Source organism: Patagioenas fasciata, chromosome 6 (genome assembly GCF_037038585.1).
Source record: "Patagioenas fasciata isolate bPatFas1 chromosome 6, bPatFas1.hap1, whole genome shotgun sequence".
In the NCBI taxonomy this organism is placed as follows: Eukaryota; Metazoa; Chordata; class Aves; order Columbiformes; family Columbidae; genus Patagioenas; species Patagioenas fasciata.
The window spans coordinates 40,744,438-40,761,920 of NC_092525.1; the positions used below are offsets into that span (position 1 = coordinate 40,744,438).

The 17,483-nt window shown below is 38.3% G+C and overlaps 1 protein-coding gene across 3 annotated transcripts in view; it reads right to left on the reverse strand.

Moving 5' to 3' along the window:
* The window catches only part of BRINP3 (BMP/retinoic acid inducible neural specific 3), a 238,220-nt gene that overhangs the window by 205,632 nt on the left and 15,105 nt on the right, over window positions 1-17,483 (reverse strand). For 2 of the 3 annotated variants that reach the window (XM_065842590.2, XM_071810578.1), the window contains exon 2: window positions 13,185-13,470. The exons of the other annotated variant lie outside the window; for it this stretch is intronic. In XM_065842590.2, the coding sequence (XP_065698662.1) occupies window positions 13,185-13,420 (236 nt within the window). In that variant the 5' untranslated portion in view covers window positions 13,421-13,470. The remainder of the gene's footprint in view (window positions 1-13,184; window positions 13,471-17,483) is intronic. 3 annotated transcript variants of the gene reach the window in all.

A 17,483-nucleotide genomic window follows, 5' to 3' on the forward strand; every position in this document is an offset into this window, starting at 1 on the left:
CACCTCTCCTGGTCGGCTCCTCCACCATCTGCATGAGGAAGTTATCATCAATGCACTGGAGGAACCTCCTGGACTGTGGCTGGCTGGCTGAATGGTCCTTCCAGCAAACGTCAGGGAAGTTAAAATCACCCACAACAACCAGGGCCTGTGACTGTGAGGCCACTCTCAGCTGCGCATAGAAGGCCTCATCAACTTCCTCAGCCTGATCTGGTGGCCTGTAATAGACACCTACAACCGTATCACCCTTGCCAGCCTGCCCCTTGATCCTGACCCATACACTCTCAACTCGTTTCTCATCCGCTCCTGGGCAGAATTTAGTACATTGCAGTTGCTCTCTCACATAGAGAGCAACTCCACCACCATGCCTGGCTGGCCTGTCTTTCCTGAAAAGGGCGTAGCCATCCATGACCACATTCCAGTCATGTGAACACCTGCCTGCTGATAGCAAGTAGTTAATTAATTCCTTATTTTGCTTTGCTCCTATGTGTGGCTTTTACTTTACCTCTTAAATTGTCTTTATCTCAACCCACGAGTTCTCTCACTTTTACTCTTCCAATTCTTTACTCCATCCCCTCAGAGAGGAGTGAGAGAGTGGCTGTGTGGGGTTTAGTTGCCAGCTAGGGATAAACCATGACACAGAATTACACAAGGAAGCTGTGGAAAACTGGGGGTTAAATACAGAGCTTTCATAGTCATATACATGCATAAATATTTTTTCTGTACACACAGAGGAAAATTATATATTGTCAAGGCTATTTCATTAACTATATCCAGAATCATATGAAAAGATAGAGAAAAAACAATGGAGTAAAGTCATAAAAGTCCCTATACAAAACCAAAGGTTCATGTTAATGTGTTTCAGTTACAGATCCTCAGATGTCTTTTATTATAAAAACAGCTAAAGATTAATGTAAGTGACATAATCTAGAGTTGACCAAAAGCTTGGCTTAATATATTGGTCAAATGTTCTGTTTCAGGCACCTGACTGTAGAAGATGTAAGTTTTTCCTTAGAATAAACAGTAGTATTCTCACTGCAAAAATAAACTCATTTAATTCATCTGTATCTATCTGTCTATTTATCTATCTATCTATCTATCTATATGGACACACACACATATATATACACATGCATGCAAATGCATATACATGTGTACATATATATACACATAAGAATATATATAAAATACATAAGAATATATATAAACAAACATTCATTTGTACTCACACCATTTTAAAATGACTGTAATCATAAATATATGGGCTCTGGAAACTAGTAAATGAACAAACTATACAAACCACGTGTCCTCCTAATTTATTGTGTCTCATAGTTTGCTATCAAAACACCACCAGATATTTAAAAAAAAAAAAGAAAAACTGTAATGAACATTTCTTTGTAACAAGAGACCTCACTACAGATCCCTCATTTTTAATCAGTTGAAATTATTATTTTTAATTTATTTTGAATAGTTAAATATGTGAAAAGTACACAGAAGACTTTATTCTGTTTGTTAACGTGGGTTATCAGATTGGTTATGCTGTGTAATGTTTAGAATTTAGTTTTGTTATTATAACCTATAGCCAGTATTTTATGTAAATGGATAAAGACGAGGTTTAAATAAAATGCAGTTAGATATAACTCAATAAAAACAAGTTGCCTCTGTTTACTTTCTACTAATAGAATATATTTATCAGTAGGCAAAGCTGCAATTATATTTGAGTTCCTAGTGAAACATCCAATTCTACTGCTAGCAGTCAGGGTATAAGTTAAGAATCCCTATTTGTTAAATTTCAAGAACTGTGAGAACGTAGTTCAGAATAGTTAAGATACAAATATTTATTTTAAATTAATCAATTATATTTCCTCAAGTCTCATATTCTGCTGATCTTTCAGAATATTTGATAGAGTATGCCTTCTGCTTTTGATTTCACATTATACTACTCATATAAGTCAAAACCTGTATTTGTCTTTTTTCCCGTGAGAAATTAATATTCATTACTTAAAGCCAGATGCTCAGTCTTCTGTGCATGTGAGACCTGCGTACACCACTTCTAAATTGCTAGTGGGTTTTGTGTGTGCAGTTTTCAGAGTTCTATACATCTATCACATTGTCTGGTCAGTAAAAATATCTTCTCAAGCTACATAAATAAAGCAGAAATTGAGAGTATCAAAAGATGAATTGAGATATGGAGCCATTAATGACCTTAAGAACACTATTATCCATAACAATCATATTGAAATTCTAGGGAGAATCGAGCAACAAGACATTATTTTGAAGTATTGCTTTTCTTTGCAAGGGTCTCTGTTGGAATGAGTCTGGAGCTACACAATGAAAAGTCACAACCAGCATAATGTCTAGTAAAACCTATCAAATCAATCTATCAGAGCTGAAAGATAACTAAAATTTGAATTCTGAGACACTGACCATGACCTTAAGCCAATGATTCCAGAAGAAAATGGTGAAATTTCTAAAGTGAGCACATTTGATGTCAGTTGTTCTTTTTCTGTACCAAAAAGGCACAAATACCCATCTACACAAAGAAACATATATTCCAATCAGTACTACTGTATTTCTACACAGAAAAGCTTCTGTGCCTTTCAGTTCTTTTATCTAAGATATAACATGCCACCCATATAGATGCAACATACGGACAAAAAGAAAAAGGTGGCAGCCATTCAGTTTGGTGGTGATTACTGACCTAAGAGCAGTAAAGAAAGATGACAATAGAGGGCTTAAATTGAAAGCACAGAGAACTTGATTCAAGTAATTTTTTATTTTCAACAACCAAAATAAAGCTTTGTAGTTGGTTTCCCCTTTATGAAAGTCACCAGCGTTAGAAATCCTCTGCATCTTGAATACCAGTGATAGTGCTAGCAGTGATATTTAAACAAAAAGTATAAGAAAGGGCAAATTAAGCAACAAAAGCCCAACTTACCAAAAAATCTTCAAAGAATTAATGAAAATGACCTGATTTCATGCCCAAGATCCTGGCAGACTATCCTGCTGACTGAAGAATGAATCTATTATTAGTGTTAAACAGCTTTTATACTACTACAGTGATTGCATGAAACCATTAAGTTGCAGCATCTATTATCCTAATTTTTGGGGGCAACTTAAATGATTTATGGACTTACTAACTGAAATGATGACACACCATATTCTCTAAATAAATGTTCTTTGTTCTAGGGTAACATATCAGTAGGAGGTTTGATCTAACAATTATGCTTAAAATATTATGTTTTGAAAGTAGGTATATTCTGGAAATAGATTATGGTTTACGAAAAATAAGGGTCATTCTCCTCCTTGTCATTTCAGCTTTCATAGGATCTTTGATTAAATGCGCCAAACAAGAAAGAAGAAATACAAAGAGAGATTTGTCAAAACACAGACACCTGCAGTGTATTATTTAAAAAAAAAAAAAAAAAATACAGAAGGCAATCTTGGCGTCAATATTCTCCTTTGTTGCCAAGCTGAAACATGCTTGTGTTCTTGTCAAACAAACTGACTCCTGAGAACACTCCTCATCCTGCTGGCCCAGCCAGCAGCGTTCCCAAGTGTCCTCTTTCAGTGCCAGCACTTGTTTATCTCACCAGGAGAAACTCTGCCCTTGGTTTGAAATCCAGGAGTTTAATACCGAGCCAAGAAAATGCAGCCAGGGGATATGGGGTAGATCTGACCCTGGTCAGTGGCAAAACAACTTTGAGGCTTTTGAACGTTGTGGGATTAGGCTCACTGATAAAATTCTTGTTTGCTGAGATTTCTGCAAGATTCTGTAGGAAGTCAGCATCTCTTAACAATGTGCTGCTTCCTCAGGGCCTGGTTGTGCTTTTCCCAAGACCTTCAAAGATGGACTGAGGGTGTTGTGGATCAGTGGCAGAAGCGACCTTGATTTTTCCTGTGCTCTTGAGCGATACGTGCTCGCCCTTTACCTAGAGCAAATGATTTCTCTGCTGTGCTGCCTCACGTGTAACAGAGCTGGAAAGAGAGGAACATTTTGGGAATCAGAATTCCCTACCTCCCTTTGGTCCTTACTGCCCACCTCTGAGCCCCTCATTTCTGTCCACCCTGGGCCACAAGCGTCCATGAGATCTCAGACTCTTTTATCGTTGCCCTTGGAGAGATCATTTATCATTGTCTGTGGAGATATGTCTACAAGGGACAGACCTCCTGTGTAACTGGGTGCAGACAGACCTAAAAAGGTGTCCAGTCCTAATTTCCTGCACCTCTGGTGTCTCTGGTATCCATCTGAGAGGCTCCTTAGGTTCTAAGTGCCTTTGGGGGTAACCTCTACATGGTAGCCATAGGAAACATCAGTGAGAGACTCCTTCATCATTGTGAACATCCATCCTATGTACTCATCAGCTCCTTGACATTACTGGTAAACTAAGCCAGGCTCTGGCTATAATTCATCTGAAAACAGTTCTTAACATTTTCTGTTATGTATACATAGCTTCTCAGTTTAAATTATCTGTTCCTTTTTTTTCCACTTTTTCACAAATACGTACCTTCCAGAGAATCCCCTGGATACATGGATTGAGAAACTAACATGATTTTTATAAAAGGAATTGCTAATTGTAAAGCGTCACTACCTGATATGTGTTTAGGACCTAAAGATAAAACAAAAATGCTTTCCTATGGAGGAGATTTGCATTTGAAACAAAGGGCTGGAAATTAGAGGATTTTGGAAAACATCATCCAAGTATTGTTAGACCTGGAAATACAGCCATTTAAAGCTTCTATTTTGCTCAAGCATGTAATTGTTCAAGCAGCTTCACCAAAGTCATTTATATAACTTGTATCATGTCTTTGCTATGCCCAGGTAACTAGACTAAGAGAGGCTGTTAATGTGTATCACAATCAGTAATAGAACTCATTGATCACTGATATTTTTCAGATCCAGACATTCTTAGAAAAGTCCTATTTGTTCTATGCTTGCTTGTTTAATTTTAGTTAAAATAATCAGTCCACTGGAGGAAACTATTGCTATTTGATTCCACAGGACCAAAATCAGCATCTTTTTGTTCTGTGTACCTACACCGGCTCCAATAATGAGGACGCAGTACTGGACTACAAATGCTGTTTTTTTTCAGTGGAAGTCTATCAAGTCACAATCTGAGAGTCTCTCTCTGAGCTGCTCTTCTCTGTTTCCAGCCTATGAGCCACTGGATTTTAAAAGATGACTTCGTGCATTCAGTAGTCTAGCCTTTTGTAAACATTCTGAGAATGATGATACATCCGATTACTGTTCTTTTTATCCACCAGGTTGAATGGAAAATTCCCTAAAGCAAGCTGAACAATTACGATGCAGGCCAGAAGCAATTTACTGATACAGTGAATTTCTGCAAGAGGCACACAGAACTGTTGCTGTTATTTATTCCCTATTGATACAGCAATTGTGGAAGATAAACTTGTTTGCTCTTTGGTGCAGTTATAATCCCAGTTCTCAGGTGCCCAGCAGTGACACCATCCATGCAATTCAATGCCCAAAGAAGCAAAGGCTTTGAAAAGTTGAAGGCAATGGTCGACCAGTTTGCTAAGCTACCTCACCCTCACCTGTTAGAGCTACAGTTTGCTGACTATAGCTCATCTCTTTCCTCAACTTCTAGAGTACTAATTTGCTCTATTTCTTTCTTTGATATATCCTGTTCCACTCTCACTACCTCCCTCGCCCTTTCTGAGTTTTGAATGCGATTTTTTTGTATTAAGGAAACTCAGATCCGTGGCTGAGAAATGAGGTCCTGCCTTAGTTTTGAAAGACACAGTCTTATTTTGAAGAGACAACAGCTCCGATGCTTCCAGTAGCAAATGTGCCCTTCCAAAAAAATTGTCAGTGATGATGGATCCTAGAGTGTGGTCAAATATATAGAAAATAACAGCACCAAGAAATGCTATATCGTAATTTTGTTAGACTTTTGAAAGGTATGATAGCAGACAACTGTTTTCAGTTCTCAATTTTCCTAAACATTTGCATTAGATGAAATTGTTGAAGACATTTTATTAATTCTCAATGCCTTAAAAATCCTAAACTATCAATTTGAAGCAACCTTGGGAAGAGCACGAAGAAATGTCATTCCAGACTGTACACTGGGCTAGAAAATTACAAGTCAGGGCATGTTGATGTGTCCATCCACAACAGAAACCCCCAGGTTTTTTATTAGCACTGTCTGTCAGGAATAAACATGTGAAGAAGTCCAGTGGTAGCTGTGGGCTAAAATATGTCGATAGGGAATTAAAAAATTCAACTGAATTTAATGATGTCTCTACTTGACTTCACACACAGGTGATAGAACATATTAGCAAGTGTTCCACCACAGTCTTCAGTCTTGCTCACTTTACCCTGGAGGTTCAGTTATCAGAGGATTCGGAACACATGAGAGGAACCCAGTACGTCCTGACACAAAGTGATCTTTAATTTTATAGCATTATTTCATATTCTTTTTATATGTTGTTGTTCATGGACAAACACAATCCCTTTAAAAACAACCTTCAAAGGAACATTTCTTAAGGCACACAAATACTGTGCTGCACAGACTTACTCAGTTCTGAGATTTTTTTTTATTATTATTTTTTTTTTTTCCTTTTGCAGAGTAGTATTCTACACTTGTCCGGGACACTTACCTCAAAGGGGTATCAATAATTACTAAAACCTAGTCCATTATCACCAGCACCACATCTTATAATCCCTTCCCCTATTCATAGGATTGGTAAGGTTTTGTAACTTAATATGTCCCAGAACAATTTTACTCTAATAATTAGAAGTGTAAGTAGCCAGTTTAAATTTATTCATATCCAGTTTATACTGATTTGGTTCTATGCAGTGGTGACTTTTGGTTTAAATAGTTCATCTCACTTTATGATATGTATATTGACAGGAATTGTATCCTCTTTCAGCTCGTTCTTTTTTTTTTTTCCTTAATGTGAAAAACATTCCCACCTTAAAAGAAAAAGCTTGGCTCTTCTTCCTCTGCTTTTTCGCATCTGTTTCATATTTTAAATCATTTTGCTTGAACAAAACTACACAGTGTCCCTGAGGATATTTCCTCAGGACCTTATTTGATAGCATGAATGCTTCCCTATCTCTGTAGAAATTACCTCTTCTGATACAATGTAGATTCTTTACATAATTTCACAATCACTCTTTCCATCCTGGTAACCTCTCATCTTATTCTGCTTGGATTTAAATTTTTTTGTCTGGGTAGCTGATTTACATAAGAGGCACAGTACTGCCATTGTGTATCAAATAACCAATTATAAACTCAGTTTTCCTTGCCAAAATATTTGCTGATATTAACTACAGGATCCACCTTCTATAAAATATTTACACAGCATTCCCACTAATTCACAAGTTTTCAACAGCCTTCCAGGTGCTTTCCTGGCATTTCTTCTCATAGATCAGTGGCAATGAAGGCCACCAAAAACTGTGGAAGTTACTAAATTTCCTGCAGGAGAATATTTCCTTTGAAGAATTATAGGAAATACCACACTGCCACGTATTCAACACAATCAGCCCACTATTCCCAACTTATAACGATGTTGGTAACATCACCAGTTGCAATTGTCTAGTGTCTGGAATACCTGGTACAAACATTATTACATATATATTTGTTTCTTTCAGCTCTGTTCTGTAATGTTGGAAGCTCCTCTTCTTCATGAGCTAAGTGCACTACAGAATAAGCTTGTTTGCCCATGGACATAGCTCTTAATGTCTGCCTTTGACACAGTCTCCCACAGCATCCTCACAGCTAAGTTGAGGAGGTGTGGTCTGGACAATAGAGTAGTGAGGTGGGTTGCAAACTGGCTTAAGGAGAGAAGCCAGAGAGTGGTGGTCAATGGTGCGGAATCTAGTTGGAGGCCAGTATCTAGTGGAGTGCCTCAGGGGTCAGTACTGGGGCCAATATTATTCAATATATTCATTAGCGATTTAGACGAGGGAATTGAGTGTACTATCAGCAAGTTTGCTGATGACACTAAGCTGGGAGGAGTGGCTGACACGCCAGAAGGCTGTGCTGCCATCCAGAGACCTGGACAGGCTGGAGAGTTGGGTGGGGAATAACCTGATGAAATTTATCAAGGGAAAGTGTGGAGTCCTGCATCTGGGCAGGAACAATCCCAAGTTCCAGTATAGGTTGGGGAATGACCTATTAGAGAGCAGTGTAGGGGAAAGGGACCTGGGGGTCCTGGTGGACAACAGGATGACCATGAGCCAGCACTGTGCCCTTGTGGCCAGGAAGGCAAATGGCATCTTCGGGTGTATTACAAGGGGGGTGGTCGGTAGATCGAGAGAGGTCCTCCTTCCCCTCTACTCCGCCCTGGTGAGACCCCATCTGGAATATTGTGTCCAGTTCTGGGCCCCTCAGTTCAAGAAGGACAGGGAACTGCTGGAGAGGGTCCAGCGTAGGGCAACAAAGATGATTAAGGGAGTGGAGCACCTCCCTTATGAAGAAAGGCTGAGGGAGCTGGGCCTCTTTAGTTTGGAGGAGACTGAGGGGTGACCTTATTAATGTTTATAAATATATAAAGGGTGAGTGCCACGAGGATGGAACCAGGCTCTTCTCAGTGGCAAACAATGATAGGACAAGGGGCAATGGGATCAAGCTGGAACACAAGAGGTTCCACTTAAATTTGAGAAAAAACTGCTTATCAGTGAGGGTGACAGACACTGGCCCAGGCTGCCCAGGGAGGTTGTGAAGTCTCCTTCCCTGGAGACATTCAAACCCGCCTGGACATGTTCCTGTGCGACCTCACCTAGGCGTTCCTGCTCCAGCAGGGGGATTGGACTGGATGATCTTTTGAGGTCCCTTCCAATCCCAAACATACTGCGATACTGTGATACTGTGTGATGGGTGACAGGAGATTATTCTAGTGCTACCTTCCCATCACTTATGCGTTGGTTGCATTTATCACATGGTTGTTTTATGCCCTGAAGGCTAGATAGGGAGATCAGGCAAATTTTAACTTCGATCTTTAAAAAACTTATTATAGTTAAGACCTCTCACAAGAAATTTTGCTTGGTTAATAAGCGTGCTCCTCAGTATCAATCTTTGGCTTCAGATCTCCAATTTATAACAGATTCATGATCAGTTAAACACTTGTTTATGGTGACCAGGGGGTGTGGATACAAAGCAGTTGCTTTTTGTCTCATTGGCATACAAATATTTGGGAGGAAAATAGAAATGTTATCACAGAGTCCATATAGCAATATTTCTTTCTTGTTTTAGTCTAAAAGTTGGACTCCATCTATTTTAAATGCAAACAGGTTATATAATTTAAGAACTGAAAAAAATATGTCTACTGGACATTATGGAAAGTGATTGCCATATATATTTCCATGAAAATGAACTTTAAAATCAGTTTGACTGCTGCCATGCAAATGACAGTAATAAAAGAAGTAGCACAACATTGTTTTACTCGATAGCTGAGAAACAATGAGCTTTCCATCAAGTTTCAAGTAATCTCATTTTAATATGCTTTGTTTGTTCTCTTTAATATGTGTTTTTTGACTTCTCTGTCTTGATTTTAATCATTCTATATCTTCCATGGGCCTGCAGTAAGTGACCTTGATCCTATTCCAATCAGTGTCAAACAATGGTGCAGGATAAAGCGCTTCATCTCTGGCACTTCAGTATTTACTGAAATATGCATTACTTGATTTAACCAAAACCAGAATAACATGTAACCTCTGCTTTTTAATATGATTTTGATTATGATAGGGAATGTTATTTTGAAATTTAAAAAAAGAAAAAAAAAAGGAAGATAGTGATTTAATTATTTTTTTCCCTACATAATTACTGCCCCTCCTGAGACTCTCAAAGGAGGGAGAAAAATAGTGGGAATCAAAATAGCATTCTAGTCACTGCATAATCATTACATTGTAGGAAAACGAAAGTCATAAAATAGTCTTCTGTTGAAATCTCCCCCAACACATTTAGAAATACTACATGCAGTATGTGCAACTCATTGCTGGTTTTATGTTATTTTTACAGAGACCCTTTAATTGCTATTAATTGTAAACATCTAGTCCCAGTGTTTGTTTGGTCATCCTGAGTTAGCTCCCATGTACAGCAGTGTTAGGTTTTAGCAGAGAGATACCATGGGTCATCTTCTGTCTATGGCTTGGAGGCCATTGGGCTGGAGACACAGAATCCCAGGCTGGTTGGGTTTCAGGACCTCTGTAGATCCCCAGTGCAACCCCTGTTCATGCAGGGTCACAGAACAGATCACACAGGTGGGTCCAGGCGGGTTTGAATGTCTCAGAGAAGGAGACTCCACACCCGCTCTGGGCAGCCTGGGCCAGGCTCTGGCACCTCCCAGCAAACAAGTTCTGCTCGTGTTCAGATGGAGCCTCCTGTGTTTCAGTCGGTGTCCACTGGCCCCCATGGCAGCAGGGCTGTTGCTCGTCACCATCCCACTAGTTCTTTTGGAACCAACTCCTTGTCCAAGGAGAGGCACACCTCTATGTGCTCTGCAGCTACTTGCCACATTTGTACCATTTAAAAAAAAAAATAAGGTGTCTTCAGGCTTTTTCTGTCTTACCCCACTGCACTACTCTGTTTCCCCAAAAATAAGACCTACTCCAAAAATAAGGCCTAGCATGATTTTTTTCAAGATTTTTGAGGATGTTCAAAATATAAGCCCTACTCCAGAAATAAGCCCCAGCTACAGGTCATTTAAAAAGTCAATTTAAATAGCATCCAGGGAGCTATATATGTAAAAATATAAGCATCTTTTGGAGCAAAAATTAGTACTGACCCTGTCTTATTTTTGGGGAAACAGGGCACCAGCATCCTACCAGAAAGGATTTGAAACAGGACACAATCTTCTGGAGTCTCACCCTATACATTTCACTCTTCTTTGGCCTCATGATTTTTGACCTGGCGTGGATGTTAAAATGAAGGGGCACCACTCTCCTTCCCCTTTACTCTTACAATGTCAGGTATCAGTTGCAGGTTTTAAGGGCTGAAATGAAGACCAAAGGGAAAGGAGCCTCTCCTGTCAGCACTCTTTGGAGTTATATTCTTTCTTGTCCATATGATTCAGCTGAGTCAATGCAGACCTGTGTTTTCCCCTCCTTACCTCTCCACTTGAATCAGGACTGTGTCCCTGAGGGATTGTTTTCATTAGGGAAAGATAGGTGAGGGAATGAACAGACCTAATTCAGATCCTTCAGCCTGGGAAACCTCATAGAAAAGCAAAAGGGATTAAATTTACAGTGTGTGGTTCATAGCAAGGTCACCATGTTCTGCACCACTTGCTAATCGGAACATATTTTACAAGGAAACTTTGCAGTAAGGTTTGTATTTGGAGGGCTAAATCCAAAAATGCAGCTTTTCTTTTGATTCAGGTAGCTCTTTTGGCTTCACGGTTTGTTTCTTGAGGGAAATAGGCAGAGAATAGACATAAATACAAGAAACACTTTCTCTGGGCTTCTGTAAATTAAAGTCAATTGAAAGCTATGCGCAACCCCCAAAAAATATTATTAATATGATTACAGATCTATAAAACTTAACAATGTTTCTGTAATGATGGCTGAGAGAAAAAAATTTCTCAAAGACCTGATTGAAAGAGCTGAAATGAAATACAGTTCCATCTTTCATGTTTTTAGCAAGATAATTTTGGTTCAGTGTTGACTAATACAGAATAATAGGAATAAAATATGCTGCCTCAGTCTCTGCATTATTGGCTTTACATTATTGGTCCTGACAGCTGGCTTTTAAAGTGCCGTAAATATTGGGCAATGCTGTTATGTTAAGACAAGCCACTTCATCAAGCATATTTCCAAATCACACTTTATTTTCAAAATGTGTTTAATTTATCTATATATGGCAAAGGAATCCACTGCAAAATTGACCTGCAACAGAGTGCCCTCTACTGCATGTATTTAGGAAAGGAAAATAATGCAAGTTCTTGAAAAATAAAATCTTGACAGACTGAGAGCAGTAGATTTGACACAAGCCACTGGACATTGAACTAAATACAATATACATATAGGCATACTCTTACCTTCTTCTAAAGAGCTGGATATCACTGGGGAATAATAGTTTAAAATAGGTATGAAATCAGTACAAACTGTTTCATGGCTCTAAATGAAATCACTGTATGTCTTTTCCATACTAATATGGTCTGTGTTTATAGGTTGGAGAGTTATTAGGGAAGTTAAAAATCTGTCCTTTATTGCCCTGCTGCCACTCTTTTCTCTTTGCTGCCGGGAGACATCTATAACAATAGGAACTGCAAAAGTCTCTCTACTTATAGATTTGTTTTCTCAGTCCTTAATCTCTCATGCTCCCTCATTTCTCCCCATCTTTCTATTTGCTGCGAGGTCACTACTATTAAACTCAACTCTCCTTTTCATTCCCATGTCCTTGATAAACTTATTTGATGTAACTGAGTTATACCTCTTGCAAATGATTAAGAAGACTTTTCACCAGTGCTGTTCCGAAAGAGTAAAAACTGACAGGTGACAAATGTATCATGAAAACAATTCTACGGCAGGGCACAAATGCTCAAGCAGACCCATACTTTTGAAGTCTTCCTTTTTGTTTTTCTTTTTCTCATACTAAACTGGGCCAGCCCAAAGCTGAGTTTTTTGATGGAACAAACACCTGCAGCTTCTGTGAAAATTCAGTGGTTCTTGTTGGTCAGTCCCTCAAGGATAAGAAAACTGCTTCTAAAAACACTGGTACAAACTAGCATTAAACAGCTTGAATCACGTTTGAAATGCCCTGATTTGTACAATGAAGTCCATGCTTTGTCAGCAGTATCTGTGTAACCACAAATTATCCTTAAAGTCTCAGCTTATGCCTTGACGAGCCACACTGAAAGCAATTGATCTGGATCTTGCTGCACAGTCAAAGGTGTTCCACGTTAGCCCTCTGCAATCAAAAATGGTGTTTGAATACCTTACAACATCTTTGAGCGTGTCACTAGGGCAGAGGAGGTAGTAAACAATTGTTTCCAAAGCAACATAATCAGTTACCAAAAATTCTTTAAACAAAATAGAAACAACACAAGCAGGCATTTCCATAGTACACAGTGCATATACGACCTTGCATATATTTCAGCAATGAATTTTTTGACTATGGATTTTTTCCCACATCTGAAACTTTCCTTTAAGGAAACCCTTGTTGATAATTTACAGCTTCTAAGGATGATATATCTGTAATTGCTTTCCCTTTGCTTCATACCTGTAAATCTTGTATCTTGTGCTAAATCCCTGTCGACTTCTGTCCACAAAATCTGTGTATTCCTGTGAGCGATGGAAGGGTCCCTTATCAGAGAGGAGCCAGTCGAAGGGGCTTGTGGCATGCTGATCCGAAACAGCAGCAACTGCTAAAACCCAGCAATGAAGACTCAGTGCTATCCACTCCCATAGAGCCATCAGAGAGAACAATTCAGCACCAGCACTGCATCGCCATATCATGCTTCCACTGGGGACTTAGAGCCTTCATTCTCTTAGCTTTCCCTCAACACCTAGACAAAATACACAGTCAATTAGATAAGCACACACTAGGCATCCCTTGGAAGTAGAAACAAGTTTCCTTTCTTTCAGCTTAAAGAGATAGTGGCCTCTACTTTATTACATTTTACATTAGCATAAACCCCACTAGGCTAGTTAACAGTGGAGTGTTTCAGTACTTCAAATGCTGTGAAACTAATGTCTTCATTAACATCATCAGTGATAATATTTACTGTTGAAGGAAACCTTCACAAATTATCAGGGGAGGGATTGTTAGGGGTTTTTCCAACAATGTTAGTCATTAATGAAAAATATGCAACACGAGAATTATTGCCTGTTAGCATCAGTACAAAATCATTCAGCAGTGTCTATGCATAAGGCCACAGTTCAGATATTGGACAGATGAGATTCAGAAGACCCAGATTGCTTTCTTTTTTTATGTCCTTGAAAAAGTCACTGAATGGCTTGTCTTCACCACAAACATAGTTAACAGACATGCTATTCTGTTCAAACTACCCGAGCTGGACAGAGTGACTACATTGATCGATGGCACTGGAGCTACCCACCGTGATGAGTTCAATGGGTTATTCAAGCTTCAGACGCTGCAATTTTCAGTATCCCTAACAGCAGCACTTGACTTTCAGTCCAATTCACTCCAACCCAATGGATCAGCCCAGAAACAGTATTTTAATAGAGCCTAAACAGTTGTTTGGGTACCAAATAAAAAATCAGCTATTAATCATAGCTTCATGTAGGAACACAGTGAAGACAAGCCACAGTTTCTCTCTATACCTCAGTTCCATGGATGTGAAAGGGGATAATGATTCTATATCCTGCTCAGATTTTGTAAAAACATCTATGCAACAGCATGAAGTTCTCAGAAATACTGAAATGACGAAGGTCCTAAATATATAGAAACCATCAGTTCTAGTTTTCAATGTCAAGTAAAACAGCACAGAATTAGTTAAAAAATATTAACGCGAGAGCTTTCATTTTGCTAGCTGACAAGTTTACAAGGACAAACATTTTTTTAATTCACATTCACTCAAAACAGCACTCATCATTGCATTTTTACAGTGCCCCTTGCTATGACTTTTCACTTGGTGGGAATTTTTTTTTTAACCATCAATAACTTAATTTGTAAGTGTATCCTAAATGAAGGATGTGTCCAATACAACAGTTCTGCAACTGCGTACTCTGTGCCACTCATCCATTATAATGGAAATAGTGTAGCTGAATAAATATGCTCCATGCAGATATTCAAGACATTAATATTCTGGTGAATCTTTTCTATAGATTATAAATATATCAGTTGCAGGAAGTTAACTGCCTCCAGAAGAGCATGGAAGTTCATATGAACCAAGAGAAATTTACAGTCTGAGAATATAATAATCTGTCTATACAACCAGAGAAATAGTCAAGGTTTACTGTCTTCTTAGACATAAATGTAATTGTTTCTAACATGATCTGGAGCTGATCCTGCAATCAATAAATACATAAGTACACTCACTGAAAAAAAAAAAAATCATATTCATGTATTTCATGTTGAGCATACACCAAAGCACCGAGTTGTAACCATAAATGCTTACAATGACATGGTAGTTTATGATCATAAAACACAGATTGTATTAATTTTATAAATCCCTCTGAAATGGGATTCCAGGAGTCTACAACAAAGAGCTCTCTAAATTTTGTTTATACTTTCAAGCAATCACTTAAATGAAAAAAGCCTACAGACCTGGATACACTGTCTGAACTTTGAGTATTGTCTTCCTAGATTGATACTTTCTTTCTGTCACAGGTTGAAGGTCAGGTATGTGAGGTTACGCTATTGTGTAAGCATCATCACATAATATGAAAAAGCATGCACAGATCTGAAGCAAAACCGAAAAAGCGATAGATTGCTCTCCTGACCCACAAAAGCCATTATGATCATTTGGTTGCCATTTGCTGTCATAAATTAGCTCAGCGTAAATGAAGAAGACATGTCAGTCACTTCCTGACAAACCAGATCAGCTTTTGTATCACGGCAGCGTGAAAACCCACAAATACTTCTGTCTCTCTTCTTCTTACCAATCAGGCAAAAAACAAAAAAACACAAACAACAAACAACTATTGCACAACATACTCATTCACTTCCATCGTTTTCATGGACTAGGAAGACCCTGGGTGTGATCTCTTGACACTACCTGAAGCCACAAAGACCATAATGAGAATCTAAATTTTCATACTTACTTCAGTTATAAAATTGCTAGCTAAGAACTAAGCTTCTATTTTTCCTAAATGATCTTTTCTACTGAAAATATAATTTAATTGTTTAAATTACAAGAGGTAGTTTACTTTTTTGGGTACTTATTAACACTAAGGTGTTTCAGGCCATTAAACTGCAATGATGACTAATTGAGTCCCTTTTGAATACAAAATTATATTAGGATTGGAAAATTAATTACTTTGAGCATGTAGCATCTTCCTAAAACTAGACCAAATGAGCACTAGAAAAGCAACAGTGAAGACCCCTGCTCTGCACTTGCCTTAGTGCTACACCATGACATGTCAAACATTAACCACTGGCAAAACACTTTAAGAGAACCTGCGTAGTTACAGAAGAAAATAATCACCTTGTTTTAAAGATATATGAAGGTGTTTTCCAAAAGAGTATAAATATATGGCTAGTCCTTAAGGAGAGTATAGCAATGTGTGCATTTCTAACTGATACTTATCCACTTGTCTGTGTTGTCCAGTCATTGTAGCATAGCATTAATTCTCATAACACCCTTGAGAACTGAACTTTCACCTTGATTTAACAAACAAGGAACCGAAGCATGAAAAGACCAAGGCTAAGATATTTTTAAGCTGTTAGAGGGATTTAAATGTGTATTTCATATTAAAAATAATTTAGAAAATTCCAGCCTAAGGAATTTTCCGAAGCTTAAAATGTGAAAAATATTTCAAAAATTTAAATACTCAAGCTCTCCAATGAATGCTCATGCCGTAACAGCATTTTTCAAATACTGCTATAGTCATGCAGAACATAGGTTGTAGTTACAACAGCCATCATGGAATGCCAGGGAGGAACAACCTGAATTAAATTTAAATTTAAAGCACCTGCTGTTTTCAGGGTGGGATGTGAGAACTGAAAAATAAATGAACAGAGCTGGTGGATTTCTCAGTGGAGAACACTCTCTGTAGAGAAGACATCTTCAAACAAAACTGTTGTGTCAGAACTCTGTCTCTTTGAAGTGCTACCTTAGAGGGCAATTATCAGGTATAGATGAGCAACACAATTAATTTGTTATTCCCAGGATTTCACCCAGCTACCACTTGCAAATGTTAATAGGTTTTTGGTCCTTCGTCTTTTAAACTCAGAGGTGATAGTGAGTTCAGAATCATAGCGGGCTAGAATCTTCGTTAGAACTCTATTGTCTCCTCGCTGGCGCTGACAAAGAATGAATTTGACTCAGCATCTTCTGAAAGTACCATAGCTAAGTCCTAGCTTCCATGAACACTCAAAAGGTTTTGAAGTCTGGTAAACCTGTGCATTTATATCACCTGAGAATACAGTACTGGCAAGAGTAAAACCAACATTGCAGCCACTGTGACAAATTCCATCAAGCTGCAGCTGTGAACAAGAAGGCCGAGGTCTGTAGTATTTCTGTTGTAATCCTATCATTGGGCAAATCCCACCAAACTCAGTCCTTCTCTTTTTGGGTAAATAACTTTTTCTAACATTAAGAATGGTATATAATTACGTATGGATAGTTTATGAACACACTAAGCTACTGTACTTAAAATAGTGCAAACTGAAGTATCTGCTTGATTTGTGGGTTGAGCTGTCTGCTTACAGAATCTTAATTGATAAATCATGGATAGTAAGATATACAGAGCAATATAGGGCCAGCCCAGATGTGTGGACAGCAATGTTCAAGAAAAACCAAATCAATAAGTTTAAATCCTTCCTAAAATGGTAACAGTATAAAATTTTCTCAAAAAAAAAAAAAAAAATTAAAAAATCTGTGGTAATCTCACA